General features: G+C 47.8%; 1 protein-coding gene across 1 annotated transcript in view; it reads right to left on the bottom strand.

Moving 5' to 3' along the window:
• Positions 1 to 1,300: 1,300 nt before the first annotated feature.
• Positions 1,301 to 19,211, bottom strand: part of Prep (prolyl endopeptidase) — a 95,102-nt gene continuing 77,191 nt past the window's right edge. Inside the window, exons 11-15 of the mRNA XM_032888595.1 lie at positions 10,953 to 11,089; positions 8,578 to 8,672; positions 5,832 to 5,963; positions 4,117 to 4,273; positions 1,301 to 2,070 (exon numbers count right to left, since the gene is read on the bottom strand). Of these exons, the coding sequence (XP_032744486.1) occupies positions 1,776 to 2,070; positions 4,117 to 4,273; positions 5,832 to 5,963; positions 8,578 to 8,672; positions 10,953 to 11,089 (816 nt within the window). The 3' untranslated portion in view covers positions 1,301 to 1,775. The remainder of the gene's footprint in view (positions 2,071 to 4,116; positions 4,274 to 5,831; positions 5,964 to 8,577; positions 8,673 to 10,952; positions 11,090 to 19,211) is intronic.

Genomic DNA, 19,211 nt, shown 5'->3' with positions numbered 1-19,211 from the left:
TAGGTTGGAAAAGAGAAGTGACGTATGCTAGGCACTCATAAACATTGTTTTATTCCCCATCATGGCCTCCTGGGAGCGCTGGGCTTTGAACGCAGGCCTCACACCGCAGCAGGGCCTGCACGTTATACTCCCACTTTCACTGTCTAGGAGACCTCAGCGGGAAGGTGGTCAGATTCTGCGTGAGCTGGAAGATGCCCTAGGTGGGGCCCTTCAAATGACTTCCGTAGGTCAGCAGAGGCTGCGACGGATGCATTCAGTCTCACTGTGACCTGTAGCCTGTCGGCCTGTCAGAGTCTGAAGGTCTCTGTATAGAATCCACACAGACAAATGGTCAGGCAACAACATGATTCCAGAATAGGAAAAACAAACCTTGCCCCACTTTCCAGTTGTGTTCGGTGTGTGTTATTAGCAGGAGTGAAAGAAAATGCTGTACCTAGTCTCTGATCACAATCTGATAAAAATTAAAAGAGCAACAATGTGTAAAATGTATATGACTTGACACCGTCACTGGGGTGACCTGTGCTGTAACTCCGTGTATGTTTAAGGGACTCCTTTTAATCACATCTGATAGAGTAACACTTGGGAAATACTTCAAGTCCCAGGTTATCAAGGGAGACTGGGCAGTTTATATTGGGGAAATTTACCTGTGTGGTCTGTTTTGCACAAATCCTCTGTAACCAGGGCAACACATGGGCAAGCAGATGAATAGCCTTAATCTTCCAGTCCGCAGTTTTTGTGTCTGTGTGTGGTTTCTGTGCACGCAAGCCTGTGTATACCCATCTGTGCACCTGTACACGGAGACCTGAGGATGTCCGATGTCTTTCTCTGTCCCTATCCATCCACCTTATTGCCTTGAGACACTGTCTCTCAGGGACCCAGAAGCTCACCATTTTTGGCTAACTTGGTCGGCCACCGAGTGCTCAGGACCTGCCTACTGCTGCCCCCACTGTGGGGGCTTACAGGCACACGTAGCCTGTGCCCAGCGTTTTATACACGTGCTGTCACTCAAACCCAGCAGTCCTCAGGCTTGCAGAGCAAGCTCCCTTGTCCGAGAACCCGCCCACCCTCTCCAATCCCAGTCCAGAGGCTGCCCAATCTTTATCTTTGCCCGGGTGGGTCACAGTGGGAGGTACGCCGCCTCCTACAGCCGCACCCATGAAAGCGAGACGAGACAGGCGAGACTCGGCCTCTTTCCAGTGGTGCTAAGGTTCCAACTGTTGCGTAAAGACTACGTTCTTTATTCCGATAGTCGCCTGCGTTTTGAGGGCTGCCTCTCAAAGGGACCAAAAACTAGAGCCTGCCACTCTTCAGTAGCATTTATTAGTAATGCAGCGGACTCTGCCTTGAGGTCTCCCACTTATTTAAGGTTATATGCTATGGTTAGAGAAGTGACTTCATTATGCTATTATATATGAGTATGCCCAACTATGACCCTTAACTTAGATCCCTTTACGAGTTCAGGGCTCTGATATTCACAATACGTTCACTGCCATTTAGTTTCTTATATAAACATACCCTCCCTTCCCCCCCCTTTTAATATATGTGCCTGGAGAGAGTGGGAAAACAAAACGAAACAAAACCAAAACATCAAGGGCTTCCTAGAAAGGAGATAGAAAAGATAAAATCCCGGTGGCAGTCCTGCTCGGCGGCTTGCTGTCTGTGAGCGGCGGCACGGTGCTCACTCCGGGCAGCGTTCGCCCGGTGGTTTCTTGGTCAGGATGCTGTGAAAGCCCTTGAGGTTTTCTGTGTCTGGTGGGAGGGGCCGGGAATCCCATTTACTGGATCCACTCGATGTTCAGGCACCGCGCTATGAACGCAAACATATCCGAGACTTCTTCTATCACCTTGGCGGTGGGTTTCCCGGCCCCGTGGCCGGCCTTGGTGTCCACGTGGATGAGCAGGGGGTTGCTCTGCTTCCGGCTGCGGCCCACGACGTACTGAAGCGTGGCGATGAACTTGAGCGAGTGCAGCGGGACCACGCGGTCGTCGTGGTCAGCCGTGAGGAGGAGCATGGACGGGTACTGGATGTCATCCGCCTCCGGAAGCTTCACGTTGTGCAGCGGCGAGTACCTAGGAGGCAAAGGGACTTCTGTGAGGATGGAGACCAAGACCAGAGCTACTGCAGAGAACAGTCACGGAGGCCAGCGCGGCACGGGGCCTAACGTCACTACCGAGAACTGGGGCTAACAGCACACGAGGGCCACAGCAGCCCGCGCTGGGGCCACAGCAGCCCGCGCTGCCAAGACTGGCGAGGGCTACAGGAAACTGGGGAGTTGAGTCATTTTATTTAGCTCTAACCTTAGAAGGCTGTATAGGAAAGAAAGTCAAAGGCCACTGAAATAACCTAACTGTTTGGAGTTTAACAGTCTGTACTATCTGTGTTTCTGTTGCAGGATTTGGAACCTGCCCTGTACTGGAGTTTCTCTGTCCTGGAACAGCCCTCATGCTTGTCTCCCAGCCTAGGTGCTGCTGCTCTAGGGAAGGACTTGCCTATCCTCTGAGGGGGCCTGGCTCTTAGTCCAGCCCAGGAGACTCGTCTGAGGCAGACGGCGAGTTTAACAGGTAAGTTGCTCAATTAAGAAGGGTTTTAAGAAGCAAAGAACTGAATGGAAAGAGTGACCGGCAACAGTTTAGTAACAGGAACACCTAGGTATCTGATCTTTACATTCTGCCCATTATTAATAATGTCTCCGTTCCTAAGTTTTGAGCTAATGAATAGAAGTATGTTTCAGTAGAGACTTTTCTGAATGAAAGTAAGGAAACTATGAATCCTGCTGGGTTTATCACCCACGTAAAAGGAGCTCCAGGTTTGCTTTCTCACTGTGTAAAAGGTGCTGGGCGCAGTGGATCTGTCTCACCAGACCCTGTGTATCCTTTTCTTCTCTGCACACTGTGAAACAATGTATACTAAAATTCAGAGAAATTCTGCAGGAAAAGAAACCATCTGATTCAATCCCCAGCGTGCTACAGAACTCGACACACCCAGGAACCCCTGTGTGGCCTTCTCCAACCGATGTGTGGGCTGAGCTCTGAGCTCCTTCAATAGCCCAGTCTTGAACCAGCAACATGGGAACACTGGAATCTGCAGTAGGGATGCTAGGAATTCTTTTGGAACCCTTTCCCCCCTTTCAAATTCATTCAGGAAGCGTCGGATGCTGGGAGCGTTTTGATGTCTCTGACATACAATCAGGGTTCATTAGATTTCGAAGGCCTTCATCCCTAGATGCGAGTGTAGTTCCAGAAAATGAGAATTACGGCTTCTTTGGACACAGTCCGCTGTGAACATCAGTGAGTCGCCAAGATTCAGAGTTAGCTTTTTTCCCTCGGAGACTAAAATTTAGTTGTTTCACAGATTTAAGACACTTCACATTTGGCTCTAATGAGGGAAGTTAGCTATTAAAAAAAAATCATGATAAACTAAAAGTTGTTTTGAATCAAAATGTAGGATTCGCCAAGCATGGGAAACGAAGTTGACAGACAGTGTACAAATGTTACACGTGGGGTGTGAGGAACGGAAGAGAGGGGAAATATCTCGTTTACGCAACACTATCATCAGAGGTGTGGAGGGTTAAGGATGAAGTGTGTACAAACTAACGCACAACTTCATGTATGTGAGCACCGGAACAGTTTAGCTACCTCTGTTCTTGTTTCGGAATAATGCCAGCCCTCTCCACTGCCACCCGGCTGGTGGAGTAACACAGAGTAGCAGTAGCAGAGAATGAGATTCCTGTCATTCAGCAGCCAGGAGTCTGAACTGCCTCAGCTCAGCTCTCTGCTCAAGTCTCTCAAGGCCAAATCACAGTGAGCTGTCAGTGCTTCTCCTGGGGAACTCTGGGAAAGAATTACTCCCCGAGTCCAGCTGTCGGCAGAATTCAATGTCACATGGCTGGATGGCTGAATGTCAGATGGCCATCTTTGTGGAAAAGTGAATTTGGGTGGGAGGGTGTTTGACTGTGACTTAGTGACACTTGCCAGGTCCTGGTTCCAATCCCCAGCACTGCAAATAAACCAAACCCAAGGAGGGTGTCACCATATCTGTGACTCTGTTGACTATGGTCACTATTAAGAGATCAGATTCCGAATAGCTTTTATATACAAATATCAAGGAAGACATACTTGAGAAGCCATTCGAAGTGTTGTTTACTGTCAGAGCACCCGTAATCCGTGGTCCAGGCGTGACCAATAGTAAATTTGTGGAACTTCAACATGTCCATCACTCCAACCTGGGCGATCACACAGCCGAAGAGGTCTGGGCGCTGATTTGCGCAAGCAGCTAAAAATGAAGAGAGAAAAGGGGAAGTTTTTTTTTTTTTAATCATTAAACACCTGGACGAACCCAGCACTGTGTATCTTCAGGATGCTGGATGTTCCATTCTTGGAACAGAGGAGGTTGTCAGAGACGATTCAGCCATTAGTGTCCAACAGGACCAAGTGGAGCCTTAGCTGTAATGGGACATTTACTCCCCAACCTGAGTATCACACCCAACTTGTATTCACAGGTGACAGGGATCTGAAGGACTGGTTTGCATCTCAGAACCAGTCCAGAGCAGAAGAGGGGCTGAAACGCGGCTCTCACCGGTGCTGGCACAATCTATTCTGTCTTCACAAGTTTTGTTGTCGCTTAAACAGGCAATCTACCGAAAACACCTGCCAAGGAGTATTTCCCAGTAAAGAAAACCGAATTCACCGGGAAAGAGAACTGAATGAACCGGTACAAGAAGGCACGGTAATCAGTGCCACTAAGGCGGGTCAGACGCTCTGAGGTGGGGTACAGAGCCAGGGAGACCTGACCAAGGAGTCAAAAGATCCGGACTCTTCCTGTCTCTGGCAAAAAAAAACCCTTAGTTCACCCTATTCTGACTCCATCACGTTAATAAACAGTACAGAAGCCTGAGCCGTTATTCCCTTAGACTCTTAGGGGGATGTGGGAATGCCCACTGCCTAGAACGAGTGTGCCCATGCCCTGATGCAGCTGTCGTCCGTGGGTTTCTCAAAGGACTTGGCTTAGAAGGCACGAACCCAGCGGTTACTGCGTGAACCAGTAAATCACACCGCCAATCTCACAGTGTTTGCAATGTCCTGTCCTACCCAGCCTGGGACTCACCCAACTATTTACTACGTTTGGGGCCATACCTTGGTTTGAGCCAGTGAGGCCTCTCAGCTACTTGGGTTCTAAGGCCTGATCTGTCCACCTGCACAAGACTCCCAAAGGCTTCTTGTCTCCCAGAGCACATTCAAAGTCTATCCTTCTGGGTTACCTGCCTGGTACTATGAGGACATGAGCCTCCCTCATCGCTCACACTTGAGGAGCCCTGGTTTATGTCTCATCCATCTGACCAGAGATGAGGCTCTGCGAAGGTTACAGACATTTGTTTTGCTGACCCACCTATGTATGCCTGGCACTTCTGGATGTCTAATAAAATTTGTGGGCTACCTGATGTGGATCCTAAGAGTACAACTTGGTCCCTGGAAGACCAAGAGGTGCTCGTAACAGCTGAATCACCTCCCCCAGCCCCACCCTTTCCAAATTTAAACAAATTATTTTGGATGACTATATTTTTTATCTTCTTGAGCTTTAGGCATTTACTAATTTAGCATGGCTTGGGCCGGTCAGCACCAGTCCTGTGGCGGCTGAATGCTGCCAATCTGTGACCTTAGCCTGTAAGGAGTTAAAGCGGTCACAGCGGGCTGAGCTCACTCCGTACGATGTAGGTCCAGACATCCTGGTTTTCTGTTTCAGACGAGCAAAGGCAAGCGAGTTTTACTACCCCCCATCTGAGGATCGTAAAGTCTCAGGGAGCTGTGGGAAAACCCCGAGGGGCTCGGCTCACCCACTAAGAGGCCGCCATTGGAGCCTCCGTTGATCGTGAGCCTCTTGGAAGTTGTGTAGCCTTCCTTGATGAGGTACTCAGCAGCACACTGGAAGTCATCAAAGCAGTTCTGCTTGTTGGCCAAGATCCCACCTACAAAGGGAGAGACAGCGTGAAGACGATACCCCCCGGGACAGCAATCGAGTAACAACTACACGGGCCGCAAACGAAGAGTGTCAGGTTTCCACAGCTGACCAGTGCCGACCATGGCTGCTTAAGCCACACTGATGGAAGGGCCTCAATTTCAATCCCGTGAACTGTGGAGGTCCAGTGCCAACCACAACTGGGAACCTGTATGGTGAATTTGTATTTTTATTAACAAACTGTATAACTAAGTTAGAAGTCCCCAAAGAGAAAGAGATCACGTGAGAGAACTGAGACATAAATAAAAAGAATCTCTACTTTGAGAAGCTAAGTGAGAATTGGACCAAGGACTCCTGCGGCCATCGGCCCTCCAAGTTCCACCTAGCACACAGCACCGGAAGGAAGCTAGTGGCTTGGGACTGTTCACGCTTCCTTCCATGGAGAACTCAACCTTCCACAAAGCAGTACTGGAGAGAGCAATGGTCCAGCTGTGCTCAGCCACTAATTCAAAAAGAGATGCCGGGATTGGCTGTGAGCGGTGACTGTCAGATGTCTCCGGAGGGGTCACCTGAGTACCATCAACCCGACTGTATGAGGCCCCTTCCTATGTATGAAACCAGTGAAGTCATTCAGCGAGAAAGAGTTACAGGGTCTCGGGATACCGAAAGGGAAGGCCTCAGAGGACAGATGCCTCGAGTCACTGCCTGTGAATGAAGCAAGCAGACCCAGATCTAATTAGATACCCAAGATGAACCACTTGTGCGGAAATTCAATTAAACATGAGGCAGTGCTACTGAAAGAAATTTTTTTTTATCATCAAAACAAACGTTATTAAGATTTTAATAAGCAATCACTGGTGAATTAGAACAGCCAGGGCTACTTAGTTTCCAGAACAATAGCGTTTGGTGTATATGCCTATTTTTAAAAGCAGATTACACTTCAAGCATGGGAAGAGAATGAGAATTGGATCCATTGGGCGCTTTGCACACCAGGCTAGAATGGAGAAGGTCCCTTCTGCTCCGTTCACTAATGTTTCAAAAGCATTAAAAAAAAAAAACCCAAAACTAATTTAGTCTTAGACTCCAGGCTGCTGCTCCCAAGGCTTAGAACAATGGTTGGTCACATTGATGAATGGGTGTAGAAAGGAGACCAGGCCCAAGAGCAATGTCGCTGATAGACCGTGGGGTCCATTTTCCCAGAGGGTGAATCTGACTCAGGAGCACGGTCTGTGGTCAGGATATTGTGTGTATGAGTAACTATATAAAAAGTTAGACGAATCAAACAGGCTAAGTCTCAGCCTATGAATTTGGGGTATAAATGAAATTATATATATATATATATATATATATATATATGTGTGTGTGTGTATATATATATTATGTGTGTGTATACGTATATATATGTGTACATATATGTGTGTATATATACACATATATATATATTATATATTTTTTCCTCTTTCAACCATCTTTTTGTACGTATCATTGTATTTAGAGTAACTGAGAGATCCATCCACTGACATCAGTCACTTCTATGTTGTTTCAAATATGGTGACAACTGGGTATGTTAGGGGCACTCAGTCCTGCTGTGATGCTCCTGCAGTTTGGGTGACATCAGGTAGCCCTTAACTGCATGTTGGACACAGGGGTCAGGCCTTGGCCTCTGCAGCACTTAGAACCTCCTAGGCTAAAACCTAGGGATCTTTTCATTGCCTCACTCTTGTTGCTGGATTGATGTAGGAAACCAGAGCCGTGGGCCTTGGAGAGTGGTAAAGAACTGTCTTGGATGTGCCAAGGACAACCCCTAGCATAACTACTGACACTCGGTCACGTGGTAAATGAATGCAGATGGCAGTTTGGGAAGCGAGGGACAGAGAGAGAGGTGCCTATGGTCTGCACTACGGGGTGGCAGACCATACAATTGAACAATTCCAGTTGCGTGGAAGCCTGGACAGGGTGTGGGAGGCACCATACCGAAAGAATGAAGACGCAGGGTTTAAACGAATAACTGAATAACTATCAATATAAACCCAAACCCAGGCCCTCTAAAACACGAAGCTGGAACACATGCCTCATGAGGCCAGAAAACAGATACAGAGAAACAAGAAAAGGCTACAGTATAGAATCTGTGTCTAAAAGCCACTTACATAGCCTCAGCACAATGCTAGGCAGACATGCTGGGAGCTAGAACCAGTCCACACTGGGAACAAGAGAGCTATGGGACTTCCTTTCTCTCAGTAGGAACTGGCCTGCCTGCTTTGACGCCTCTCTTGAGACGGCCAGATAATACCAAACTGGCAAGCAAGGCCATCAGGAGGAGAACTAGATAACAGAAGCCCCCAATACTACATCCTACAGCCACCCAGGTGTTGCTGCAGAAAGAGAAATTCCACAATGATCTTAGGGGGAATATGCCTGAAAAATTGTGCTTCATTATCCCAGGCTACAAGGAAGATAACATGACAAGAGCTGTTTGTAATAGGGGAGCTGTACATGCAAGGGCTCCTCTTATTTTGCCAAAAAGCTCTTGCTTCTGTCCGCCCCAGCTTGTTGGACCAGGAAGATCAGCCTGACCTGTACTACAATCAGGCCAGACTCTTGCTCCTGCAGAGAAAACAGCTTACCTTTATGCCACGTTTCTCCGTATTCACCACCACCTCTGATGTTAGCTACCGCGAGGACGCCGCCCATATGTCTCACAAAAATGAGCCTGGACACACTGAGAAACGGAGACGACAGTTTAATCTTCCAGCAATTGCCTAGCATGCCCTCTTCCCTCTATATCTCAGAGCAACAATGTATCCTAAGAACTCCAGGGGAAGTTCATCCAAATAGAGACTGAGACTCCTCCCTCCATCTCAGCGCAACAATGTATCCTAAGAACACTCCAGGAGGAACCGCATTCGAATAGAGGCCAGTATTTTTATTATTACTTGATAGAATTGAAAGATATGTAACCTCTGATTACGGTTTGCCTGCAAAGCTCACATACCTTCATAAACAGTACATTTCACTTTCCTACACTGTGAACAATTCACTGTGCATCCAGACTTCATAAAGCACACACAGGAATAACCAGAGGCCCGGGTTCACAGGAGTCTACCTTTGCAGTGACTCACAGCAAACGGACCGACAGAGGCCAGGCGGGGAGTGCAGCCTGTAACTCTGCCTGCACTGATCAACTTGGAAAAGAACAAGCTACTTCTCAACCAAGTGCGTATCTCCACTTGTGGGAAACTGAGATAATAATTACATAATAAATGACTTGAAAGGATGGGAGACCACAAGAACTGGAGAAGAACAAGCCTCAAGACTGGGAATAAAAGACTATTATCCAGAAAAAAAATTAGGCCTTTTGGAAACCCTAGATTTTCTTTTCTCTTTCCTCTGACCTAAGCATGTGCAGTAACATCTTCCTACTGTCAAAGTAATTTTGGTTTGAACACTGTTTCTGATGTTCTTTTTCTTAGAGGTGAGGGTGGGATCACTGAGGACATGGAAGGTAGTCAGAAGGAGGTAGACACCATCAGACTAAGCATGTTCAATTAGCCAAGATGACTTAATGATTTGTCCTTTACATGTTCATGCATCTCTGATGATCTCTCTTGAAACTATGATGTCCATTACTGAGATCAAACAGTCTGTGGATCCTCTTGATTCCTGGCCTAAAGGTCTAAAAGGAACTTACTGTCCAAATGGACAGACTGCTAGCTTTAGACACGGTAGATCACTCAGGAGTGGATGTGGTCTCACTCCTACTAGAAAGAAGGGAAGAGTGTGCACATCTCGCTCCTCACTGGCTGGAGCATGTGCCACCACCCCAGCATACTTACTCACTGGAAGCTGCGTATAAAGAATGGCAAATAATGCCATATTTAGGCTCATTCAGTCGTCACGGGCTGGCTTGAGTTTCCAGATCAACTGTCTCAGAATCAATGTGCCCTGTGATGGGACCACTGACATGGCTGAGCTAAGGAGACAGCAGGCCAGAGAAGGGTTCAAGCAGTGAGACCTTTCAGCCTCACTTCAGCCTGTGCCCTGGGTAGTGCCACCACGGTGCCATGTGACTGGAACCCTCATCATGAAATACCGCTCTATCATGATTTTGAACAAGAGCTCCCTTGTTCTGCCAACCACAGTAAACAATCAACTCCTCAGGATTGTTCAGTCTCAATGAAAGGATTCTGAGGGCATGAGCCATCTTTCAACTTCATTAACTCTAAAGTAATGAGCAGTTAGTTACTGAATGTCCACAGCTGCCTTATAGTTAGTCACATTTTAGGACAGCCGGTGGATGGATTAGTTTGTCCTAGTCACTGTCAGTTCACTAATCTCTTCTCAAATAGAAAAGATCCGGGGTGAATCTGTGGACAAGACTTCAAATGAGTGCTACTCAGAAGCATGCTTAATGCTGCGGCTTCAGGTGCGAAATCCTTTTATTAAAAACACTCGGAGCAAAATCCCATTTCGTACTAGGAATGAGATATTGCGATTGCACGACAACTGACAGGAGATATTTACACATATGACAGCAATGCACATATGTAGACATAAGCACTTGTTACCTAGAAAATAATCACCGAACTGCTTAAAATGGACGAGGCATCAGAGTGTTCAGAGAATGTATTAATCACTAAATATTAATACAATGTGCTTGAGGCCTCTGCTGAGAAAATACAATCACTGGCTTTGAAAGTATTTCTCTGAAGAGACACAGAGGATGGTGACATGCTACAATGGAGACAGGACAGGGGAGTCTTCGTTAGACCACGAGGGAGGGTCGTCTTTAATAACCTCGGAGCTGTAGTGGGACTCCAATAATCTATCCTACTGAGGGCATCAAATAAGGATGCTAAGATTGGCTTGTAAAGGGTCTGCGGTTATCTCAAGTCCTGCCCTGCTAGGAAAGACCACCGAGCGAGAAGCACGAGATTTAACACGTGATTCGGCATGTGATTCGTGCAGAGGATCATCTCCACGTCAAGTGTCCCTTGCTTACCTGTAGTTGGGTGTGATGGAGATGTTGAAGCCACCGTAGCCATACAGGAAAGCGGGATGCGAGCCATCCAACTTTATGCCCTTTTTATGCACAATAAACATGGGAATCTTTGTGCCATCCTTGCTAGGGTAGAAAACCTACAACCGAGAAAAGCAGAATCCTTAGTTACATGCAGCGTGATGAAAACACAAAGTTGCAGCAGCGCAGTGAAAATCTAGTTCTGCCGTGATGGGGAGGCACATTTCATCTTGGAGACGGTGGGGAGCAGAGAACGCGGATGTAGAAACTGGGCGAGGAGCCCGAATTCTCAGCCCGTCACTAAGTGCTCTTGGACAGATTGTTCGTCGTCTTTACCCTCCGTCTTTCATCGCCCATCACGAAGCCACAGAGGAGAATGGGCGCTCAGCGCTCTGCTGCTCGCCGCCTCACGCTGGAAAGCCAGACTCTGCCAATCAATTTAATCTAAGGGGACATCTTGTCTCAAAGACAGATTTCACATCCAACTTCCTCTCTAAAGGTCAAGACACTCAATATGTCTTCATTCTTCCGCGTTTGACTATCAATCAAATTTCAGGGAAGAACAAAAACATTAGCTCAGAGAGCTGCCGGGGGCATCACGGAGTCCTATTATTCTTGGCTAAACAAAAGCTATTCTCTCAGCATTGGTAATTAAGGCTCAAGAACCTCTTCTAAATCAGGGACGTGGAGGGCCAGATCAGTCAACACTTGGACATCCATTACTTTCGGGATAGGGGATTGAAAGGGAAGGAAGGGTAAGAGGGGAACGCAGATGTGGCGATAAGTCCCAGCCGAAGTGATACGCTAAGCAGCAGATAGGCAGCGCTCTGGAAATGGCTGGTTCTTTGAGCAAACATGGTGCTTTTATTGCAAGTGGCACAGGAAGAGGCCTGGCTCAGCTAGGTTTGAAGCATCCTGCTGACCTTGGTCACAAGGGAGGGCACTGAGCTCCTCCACTCTTTTATCTTAAGAGTTACACTGCACCAGAGAGCTGCCCCAAAGTCCTTAGAAGCAAGTTAGGGTCACCTGGGAAGAGGAACCTTAACTTAAAAATGCCTCCATCAGATTGTCCGTAGCCAAGTCTGTAGTGCGTCTTCTCCATTAATGACTGCGTGGGAGGGGCCCACCGCTGCATGGGTGTCCCAGATGGTATAAGAAAGGCTCAGCAAACCACAGGGAGCAAGTGGCACTCCTCCATGGCGGTTCTGCTTTACCTCCTGTCCTGAGCTACACTGGCTTCCCTCAGCGACAAACCAGGATGTGATATGTAGGCCAAATGAACCCTTCCACCCAAGTTGCCTTAGCACAGCAACAGAACGTGAACAGGGCAGTGCAAACAAACACTCATCTGGGTTTTAAGAAATTAAAACAACACCAACCCCCTCCCCCTTTGGTTTCTGACAACGGAAAGAAATACTGTGGAGACATGGAGTAAGTCTGGCAGTTTAGACTCCATGGAGGACACTGCGAGTTCGTTGCTCAGGGCAGTCTTGTGTAAAGTCACACTGGAAGGCACTAGCAGAGCCTAACTGTGTAGCAAGGAAGCACCCAGGGGGATCCACATCTACAGGACAAAGGAAATGCCGCTGGCTCACATTATACTGCAAACATCAGTGCAAAACCTGGTGTCCCCTCAGCCACACACAACTCAGGCACTGTCCCCAGCCCTGCTCAGCCGCTCCTCCCCAAGCTCTTGGCTGTCACACAGGCAGGTGGACAGATGTCCCCTCTTGAGACCCCTCTACTTGTTCCCTGCTGTGCGATACCTCAGCTCCAACTGACTGCCAACCACCCACCCACCCAACACATATTAAATGTTAAGAGGAGTCCAAACCCCAGGTTGTCTTCCAGTGAAGACCCTTAACCATGACTTAAGTCGGTGTGGGTCCGAGGTTACCATAATGGTATTTTAAACAGTCTAAAAGTCAAATGGTGAGAAAACACTTAAAAGGGCCATTTTGGTCCTAAAATACGCACACTGCCCCTTTCCACTGATAATTCGACCATGTGAGCATTTTGGAAATTGTCATTAAAAGAAGTCCAGGGCTAGAGAGACGGTTCAGCGCTCTTCCAGAGGACCTAGATTCAATTCCCAGCACCCACGTGGCAGCTCACAATGATCTGTAACTCCATTTCCAGAAGATCTGATTACCTCTTTGGCCTCTGAGGGCACCAGGCATAACACATGGTACAGAGACATACATGCAAGTAAAACACAGTACAAACAAAAATACAAACAAAAAACAAACCAAAGCAATAGAATAGTCTAGGCATTTCCCATCACACATTGGCTTCTTTTTGAGGCCACTTTGCTAGGTCAGGAGAAACCAACAGATTCCTTCCTTCACAAACCAAAATGCCCGGCCTTCAGTCTATACCCGTGGTCTTAGGATCCTCTTTGGTTGGGTCTAAGTGCAAGGGAGAAGTTTTAAGGTGGCCTCCCCCGCTAGACAAAGGTTCAGAGTAGAAGAAAAAAACCTGTTAGGCCCGGAGGCCCTGGAATTGTATGTTCCAGGAAGCTTCTCCTAGGACCATAGAATGGGTAATTACATCAGCTAGTTCGGCAACTCTCCCAGGAACTAGCTGACCATAAAGTTAGATTAAAGTCTTAGAGAACAATCTTGAGAAGAAAGAAGCTTCTCCCAGGAACTAGTGGACCATAAAGTTAAACAATCTTGAGAAACAGGAAGTTCCTCGTGATTTTTCACTGGTATTCTCAACACTTTCCAATGATGCCCTCCCTACCCCCTTGGGTTGTGGTTTCTTCCTTTAAATTCCCCTTCTCTTAGCTACTGGGGGTCGAATTCCACTGCCCCTGCGTGGGATATGAGTCTTGACCCCAGTGCACTGGTTCCTATCAATAAACCTCGTGTAAATTACAGCAAGGACGGTCTTACGTGAGTTCTTGGGGGGGTCGAGTCATCCCGAGACTTGAGTGAGGGTCTCCCTGCTCCGGGGGTCTTTCATAAGCACCTGCAGACTTGGTCCATTTCTGGGATACTCATCACTTCTAAAGCTCTTAGGACATTTAATCCTCAGTGCTGTCAGCTTTCCCTGACTTTTATCCTTGCCCAGTTTAGGACTCCTGGTCAACCCTGTCACTAGTTCCTGAATCCCTTGAACTCTAATCTCTCTACCTGCTGGTTTCTCAGGGACTGCCAGTCACTGCATTACGAATGAGCTCATCCAAGCTCTGAAATGACGTGCAATGACCCTCCCATCTCCATGTGAATTCCATGAGTTTCTTTTCGAGTATCCTTCCTCAAGGTCTCCTTATTCCCACCCTACCCACCACCGTCCTTCCGATTTTTCTACTCTCTTCCATTCCCCTTTCCTTCTGTATCCCACCTGCCTTTCCAGAGGCCATCTATTTGAAGTTCTCAAAAGACCTTCTCCAAGCCCACCCGGCCTCTGCTGCCCCACAGCAAGAAAGCTCACCAGGTCTTGGCTCTGTTCCTTCCCTCCTCCTCCACTCCTGCCCTCTTCCAATCACCATATACACTTTGACGGTCTCTCCCTTTCCTGGGCATGTAAATAGACTCAAGGTGTCTCCTATCCCATAAAGCAAAGCAAAGCCTTCCTTCCGTATGACCATGCTTGCTCTGCAAGTGGACTTTCCAAGTTTGGCGTCCTTCGGACTGACCTTATGTTTAGTGTGACCCGACACTCAGAGCTTACCCATCTCCTCTCCTACCTCCTGTGTTCTTTTCTGATTGCCCTCTTTCAAGAGTCATCAGTGAGGGCTTTGGTCTTTCCTCTCCTCTATACAAGAGCTACACCCTTCCTCACTTTGCCACAAGCCTGCATGTTCAAATCAGGGTCACCTCAAAACTTCTCCTTTATCCGCATCTATTCTTTCTGGGTGTCCACTGTGGGCAGTGCCCTGTAATGGGATACTAAGGCTTTTCTGGGAACCTTAATGGACAGGAAAATTGCTCATATGGATCTAGCAGGCGCCCACCTGAGAGGCAGAAGTCTGTCATTCTCGACTGATGGCTTATCGCGTAGCTGATGGCACCCCTTCCATCTCCCTGCCGGGGGCACAGCGCACGAACCATCCAACAGACCCACAAAGAGCCTGTGATTGGCTCACCTTTTACTTTGACAGATTATAAGCCCAAGAGTCTACGGTGGAAGATGTCAGGTGATAGATCTCAAGAAAGACCTTTTTAGACAGAAGCCTTCATCAAAGATATTGCAAACAATGCCAAGGTAATCCAGAGTTAAATAGTGAATTAAGGATGCCTTTTTATTTTCCCTACAAAGTTTTTTTGGGATCCTGAGAGGCTGGGGAGATGGCTCTGTCCTTTATTACTGTTAAAAGCAGACAAAAAGGTGGGCCTTCTCATAAGAAAGGCCCAAAATTCTGGCACTGAGCGGGACAGCCAGCCAAATGACACCTCACCTGCCCTAATGCTCTGGTTTTATCAAGGTGCTATTTGAAGTACCACCCTCAATGAGGGGCTACATCTATCTCCTGTGACCAACCAGCTCCCCCAGACCTAGGACTCAGTACTCAGTACTTGTATACCAGGCCTTAGACAGTAGTTAAGCTGCTCAGCTGCCTGGGCTGGTTCACAGTGCTAAGTCAAGACGGAGCGGAGAATCAGTAGACGTTAGTCAGTGATGAACAGAGAGCTAGCTAGCTGCTCACAAAGACGCTGTTCCTGAAAGAGACCGCTGGTCCTCTGAGCAATAGCTAATGCTGAAGCCTGCAGTAGCAGCTGACCGTCCTGAGGAAAGAGGGGCTTTCCTAGCGCGTTTCAGTGGAGGACCAGGCCATGTGAGGACCTAGGTGACTGTCACCTCCACATAAGTGGACATCGAAATCAAATGAAGTATCCAGGATGGATTATAGGAACAAAGATCAGCCATTCTGAGAGGATACTGGCTCCAAACTCTGTGAGCAAAACCTCTAAAGGCGTTAGAGGGTATAAAGGACGAGGAGTTTGACTCTAAACAACGTTTAACACACACTATCCCATTTCCTGTTGAACTTAAAACATTCTTCAAATCTTGTGAAAAACTTAAATTGTTCATCTTGGGCACGCACAGCAGAGTAACAGTGGTATCCCACACGTGAACTGGAGAGCGTTAAGCACAGTGAGGCTGCAAGAACTCTGGTAGAAGGTGAGGACGCATGCTCACACTCAAAAGGGTGGGTAAACAGAGGCTGCCCCAGTTTCTCTCAGCCCTGAGGAGAATTCCAAATCGTGGGACTTTTTAGTGCTTCAGCTGAACTCGGTCAGCCCAGTGCCTCATTCTCTCATCTGACAAGCATCAAGTAGAGTCTGAGAACAGACGGCTGCCAAGCATCATTGCCTGGTGCCAGCCGTCCTCCCCCCACTATCATACCCCTCCACAGCTTTCTCTACTCCATTGCAAAGCCCTCCCATCCTGCTCATGCCTGCAAATGTCTCCACCGGATACAAATATGCAAAATGTTGCAAATGTCTGGACAGGTGGATACAATATGGAAAATGTTGCAAATGTCTAGACAGGTGGGGATTGGACAAAAACATCTCTCTCCTCTTCAACAGTGACTGACAGCCTCTACGGCATCCCCAGGACAAATGTCCCAGTGTTAGAGATGCTCGCTCTTGCTTGTTCTGAGGTCACCACACTTGTCACAGAGGCACTATTTCAGTTATTATCTCAGAAAGCCCATCCCGCTCCAGACAACCAGTGCCATCGCACTGAGGAACAAACTATTAAACAGGAAAGTCCTACCCGATATTGCTACGCCCTTCTAGTAAAACTGTCAACGGTATTTTTCGAGGCAGACACAATTCACTTCACAGATAAAACTGCTGGAGAGAAACTTGCAGAGAAAGCCATTCTTACTTTCTTAGTAACTGAACATCTACCCCCAACTCAGGTTCAAAGATTAAAAAAGATTCAATTATTTTTATGTCTGTGTGTCTGTGTATGCATGTGTGTACATAGGTTCTATGGTGGCCAAAATCCTAGAGGAATTTTAATCTACCAACATGGCTGCTCTGGCAAGGGATCACGTCCAAAGTCCTCCTAAGTCTGTGTGCTGTGGCCGGAATGTGGACATGCCACACACCTTTAATCCCACACAAGGATGTCTAATTGAGGGGCGAGGTGACGAATCGGAAAAAGATTGACAGAATTAGTCAGAGATAGGATACGCCCAACTCTCACAAGAGCAGCACAGGAAAGAGGTGGCTTAAGAGATCGGGGAAGAGGGAGGGAGAGAGGGAGAGCAAGCACAGTTTCTGTGAGGAAAAGGCATAGATTGTCTTGACCTTGCAATGGGATTTTATCCTGGCAACATGGCTGCTCTGACAAAAGACCCCACCCAAAGACCTGCCCCCAGGATGCATGCGTGCCCTCCGCTCCTACAGAAGATGAGGTTCACCCATCATCCGGGGTTATGAGGCTGGCACCACTTGCCATCAGTCAGTATCTGCTAAGTGAATAATAGGAGAATTGTATACTGAATCAACGTTCTAGTCCCAAAACACCCAGGCCAGTTTGTTCCTGGGGCTCAAACCATTCCTAGCCCTTGGCATGGCAGCACAGCCTTCCAACTGGACTCCTACCTTCAGACTCTGGGCGCCTAGTCCTGGATTTACCTCGGAGGCTCCCCTTTTAAATTTTAGTGTGTATGTGTATGACAGTGGGCAGAAGAGGGAGCTGGATCCCCTGCCTACCAAGACGTTATAGGCGGTTGTGAACTACTGCTGTGGGTGCCAGGAATCCAACTTGGAAGAGGTTAAGGTGCTCTTAACCACTGAGCCATCTCTCCAGCCGGCTGTGGTGACTCCCCACTACAGAATGTTTCCATCCCCTCCAGAGCCAAGACTCTGCCTTTGACCTTGTTGATTCCTTCCTAGTTGCAATGCCCTGTCTAGAGAAGCAGTTATTCCATAGCTTCAAAGCATCAAATTCAATGCCACGTCCCTTCCCGAAGGAACTACAACTGAACCAATACTCATCTACCTTCAGGAGCTCATCCTATTGACCCCCTTCCTCTCAAATTCAGCTGCAGGTACTTCATCGAAACAGGTCAGACCGGTGTATTCCTTGCTTGAATATTTATAGTAAATCAGAGAAGGAAACTGCAAATGGTGTACTGACCATTCACTCCGGAGGACCCGGAGACTGAACCTAGTTACCGTAAATTCCTACGCAAGCTAATCAAACCCAGCTCTCGATGTCTAAAAGCAAACACTAGGGGCCGCCAAGATGGCTCAGCAGGCAGAGTGCCTGCCGCCAAGCCCGATGACCTAAGTTCAATCCCTGCGACCCAAGTCGTGCTGGATAGTTCATGTCAACTCGACACAAGCTAAAGTCATGGGAGACAACGCCGTCACCTGCCAACCCACACACAGCACAAAATAAAAGCCAACATTAATCTGCCTGTCGGTTTTTATGTTTTTCACAGGCTTTTCCTTCATTTTGTTTAAATGCACACTGGCTTACTCCACGTATCTAAGACCCTTGCAGTGATTATAGTGTGCCCTGTGCTGGTTTAAGGGCCTCTGAATCCACAGGAGGTCCGTGCTTGGATGGGCACCTGGGGCCACTCTGGATGTGTTCTAGCCTCCTGGGTATGATCCGATGCCTGCAATCCCAGGTCAGAGAAGAGCAATGAATGGGTGAAGACCGGTCTGAGCTAGACAATCAGAGTCTGTCTCAAAGAGCAAGGAAAGAAAGACATACAAGAGAGAAGCAAGAAAAGAAAAAGGGTAAGAAGGTTAACTGGCCAAGCCACACATCCTGGACATGATGGGGCTGGGAGCTAAGTGGGGTTTCTGGCCTCCTGACTCCACATTCTTAGCTACTACAAATCAGCAATCAATCAGCCAATCTCCTGGGCCTCCCTCCAGGGGCTGCTCCTGACACCTAGGAGGTGGTCCTTCTGAGCCTTTCCCATGGCTGTCTATTTCTCTGCCTCTGCTTTTAGGGTGATACTAAGAGCCCGGTTTAGAAGCTGCCAGGTAGATAAATGCAGCAATGCGTATCCCAAGTGGGTCCTTCTAGGATGATGTCATCACACAGGTGAAGGCAGGTACAGGATAGGAGGAGGCCTGCCATTGGACGAGAAGGAAGGATGGGCGGGAGAAAAGTTTTAGAGGAGGAGACTTGGAAGGGAGGCAGAGGAAGTGGCAGAGAGAATATGGAGGCTGATGTTAAGATTCCACTCTGTGTATTTACAGGTTGTTATGAATGTTCTTAAGGGATGGATGTGTACAGGGCTCTGTGTGTCTA

The sequence above is a fragment of the Rattus rattus genome, chromosome 18, assembly GCF_011064425.1.
Source record: "Rattus rattus isolate New Zealand chromosome 18, Rrattus_CSIRO_v1, whole genome shotgun sequence".
NCBI lineage: Eukaryota > Metazoa > Chordata > Mammalia > Rodentia > Muridae > Rattus > Rattus rattus.
This window is presented reverse-complemented; position numbering and strand designations above follow the sequence as displayed.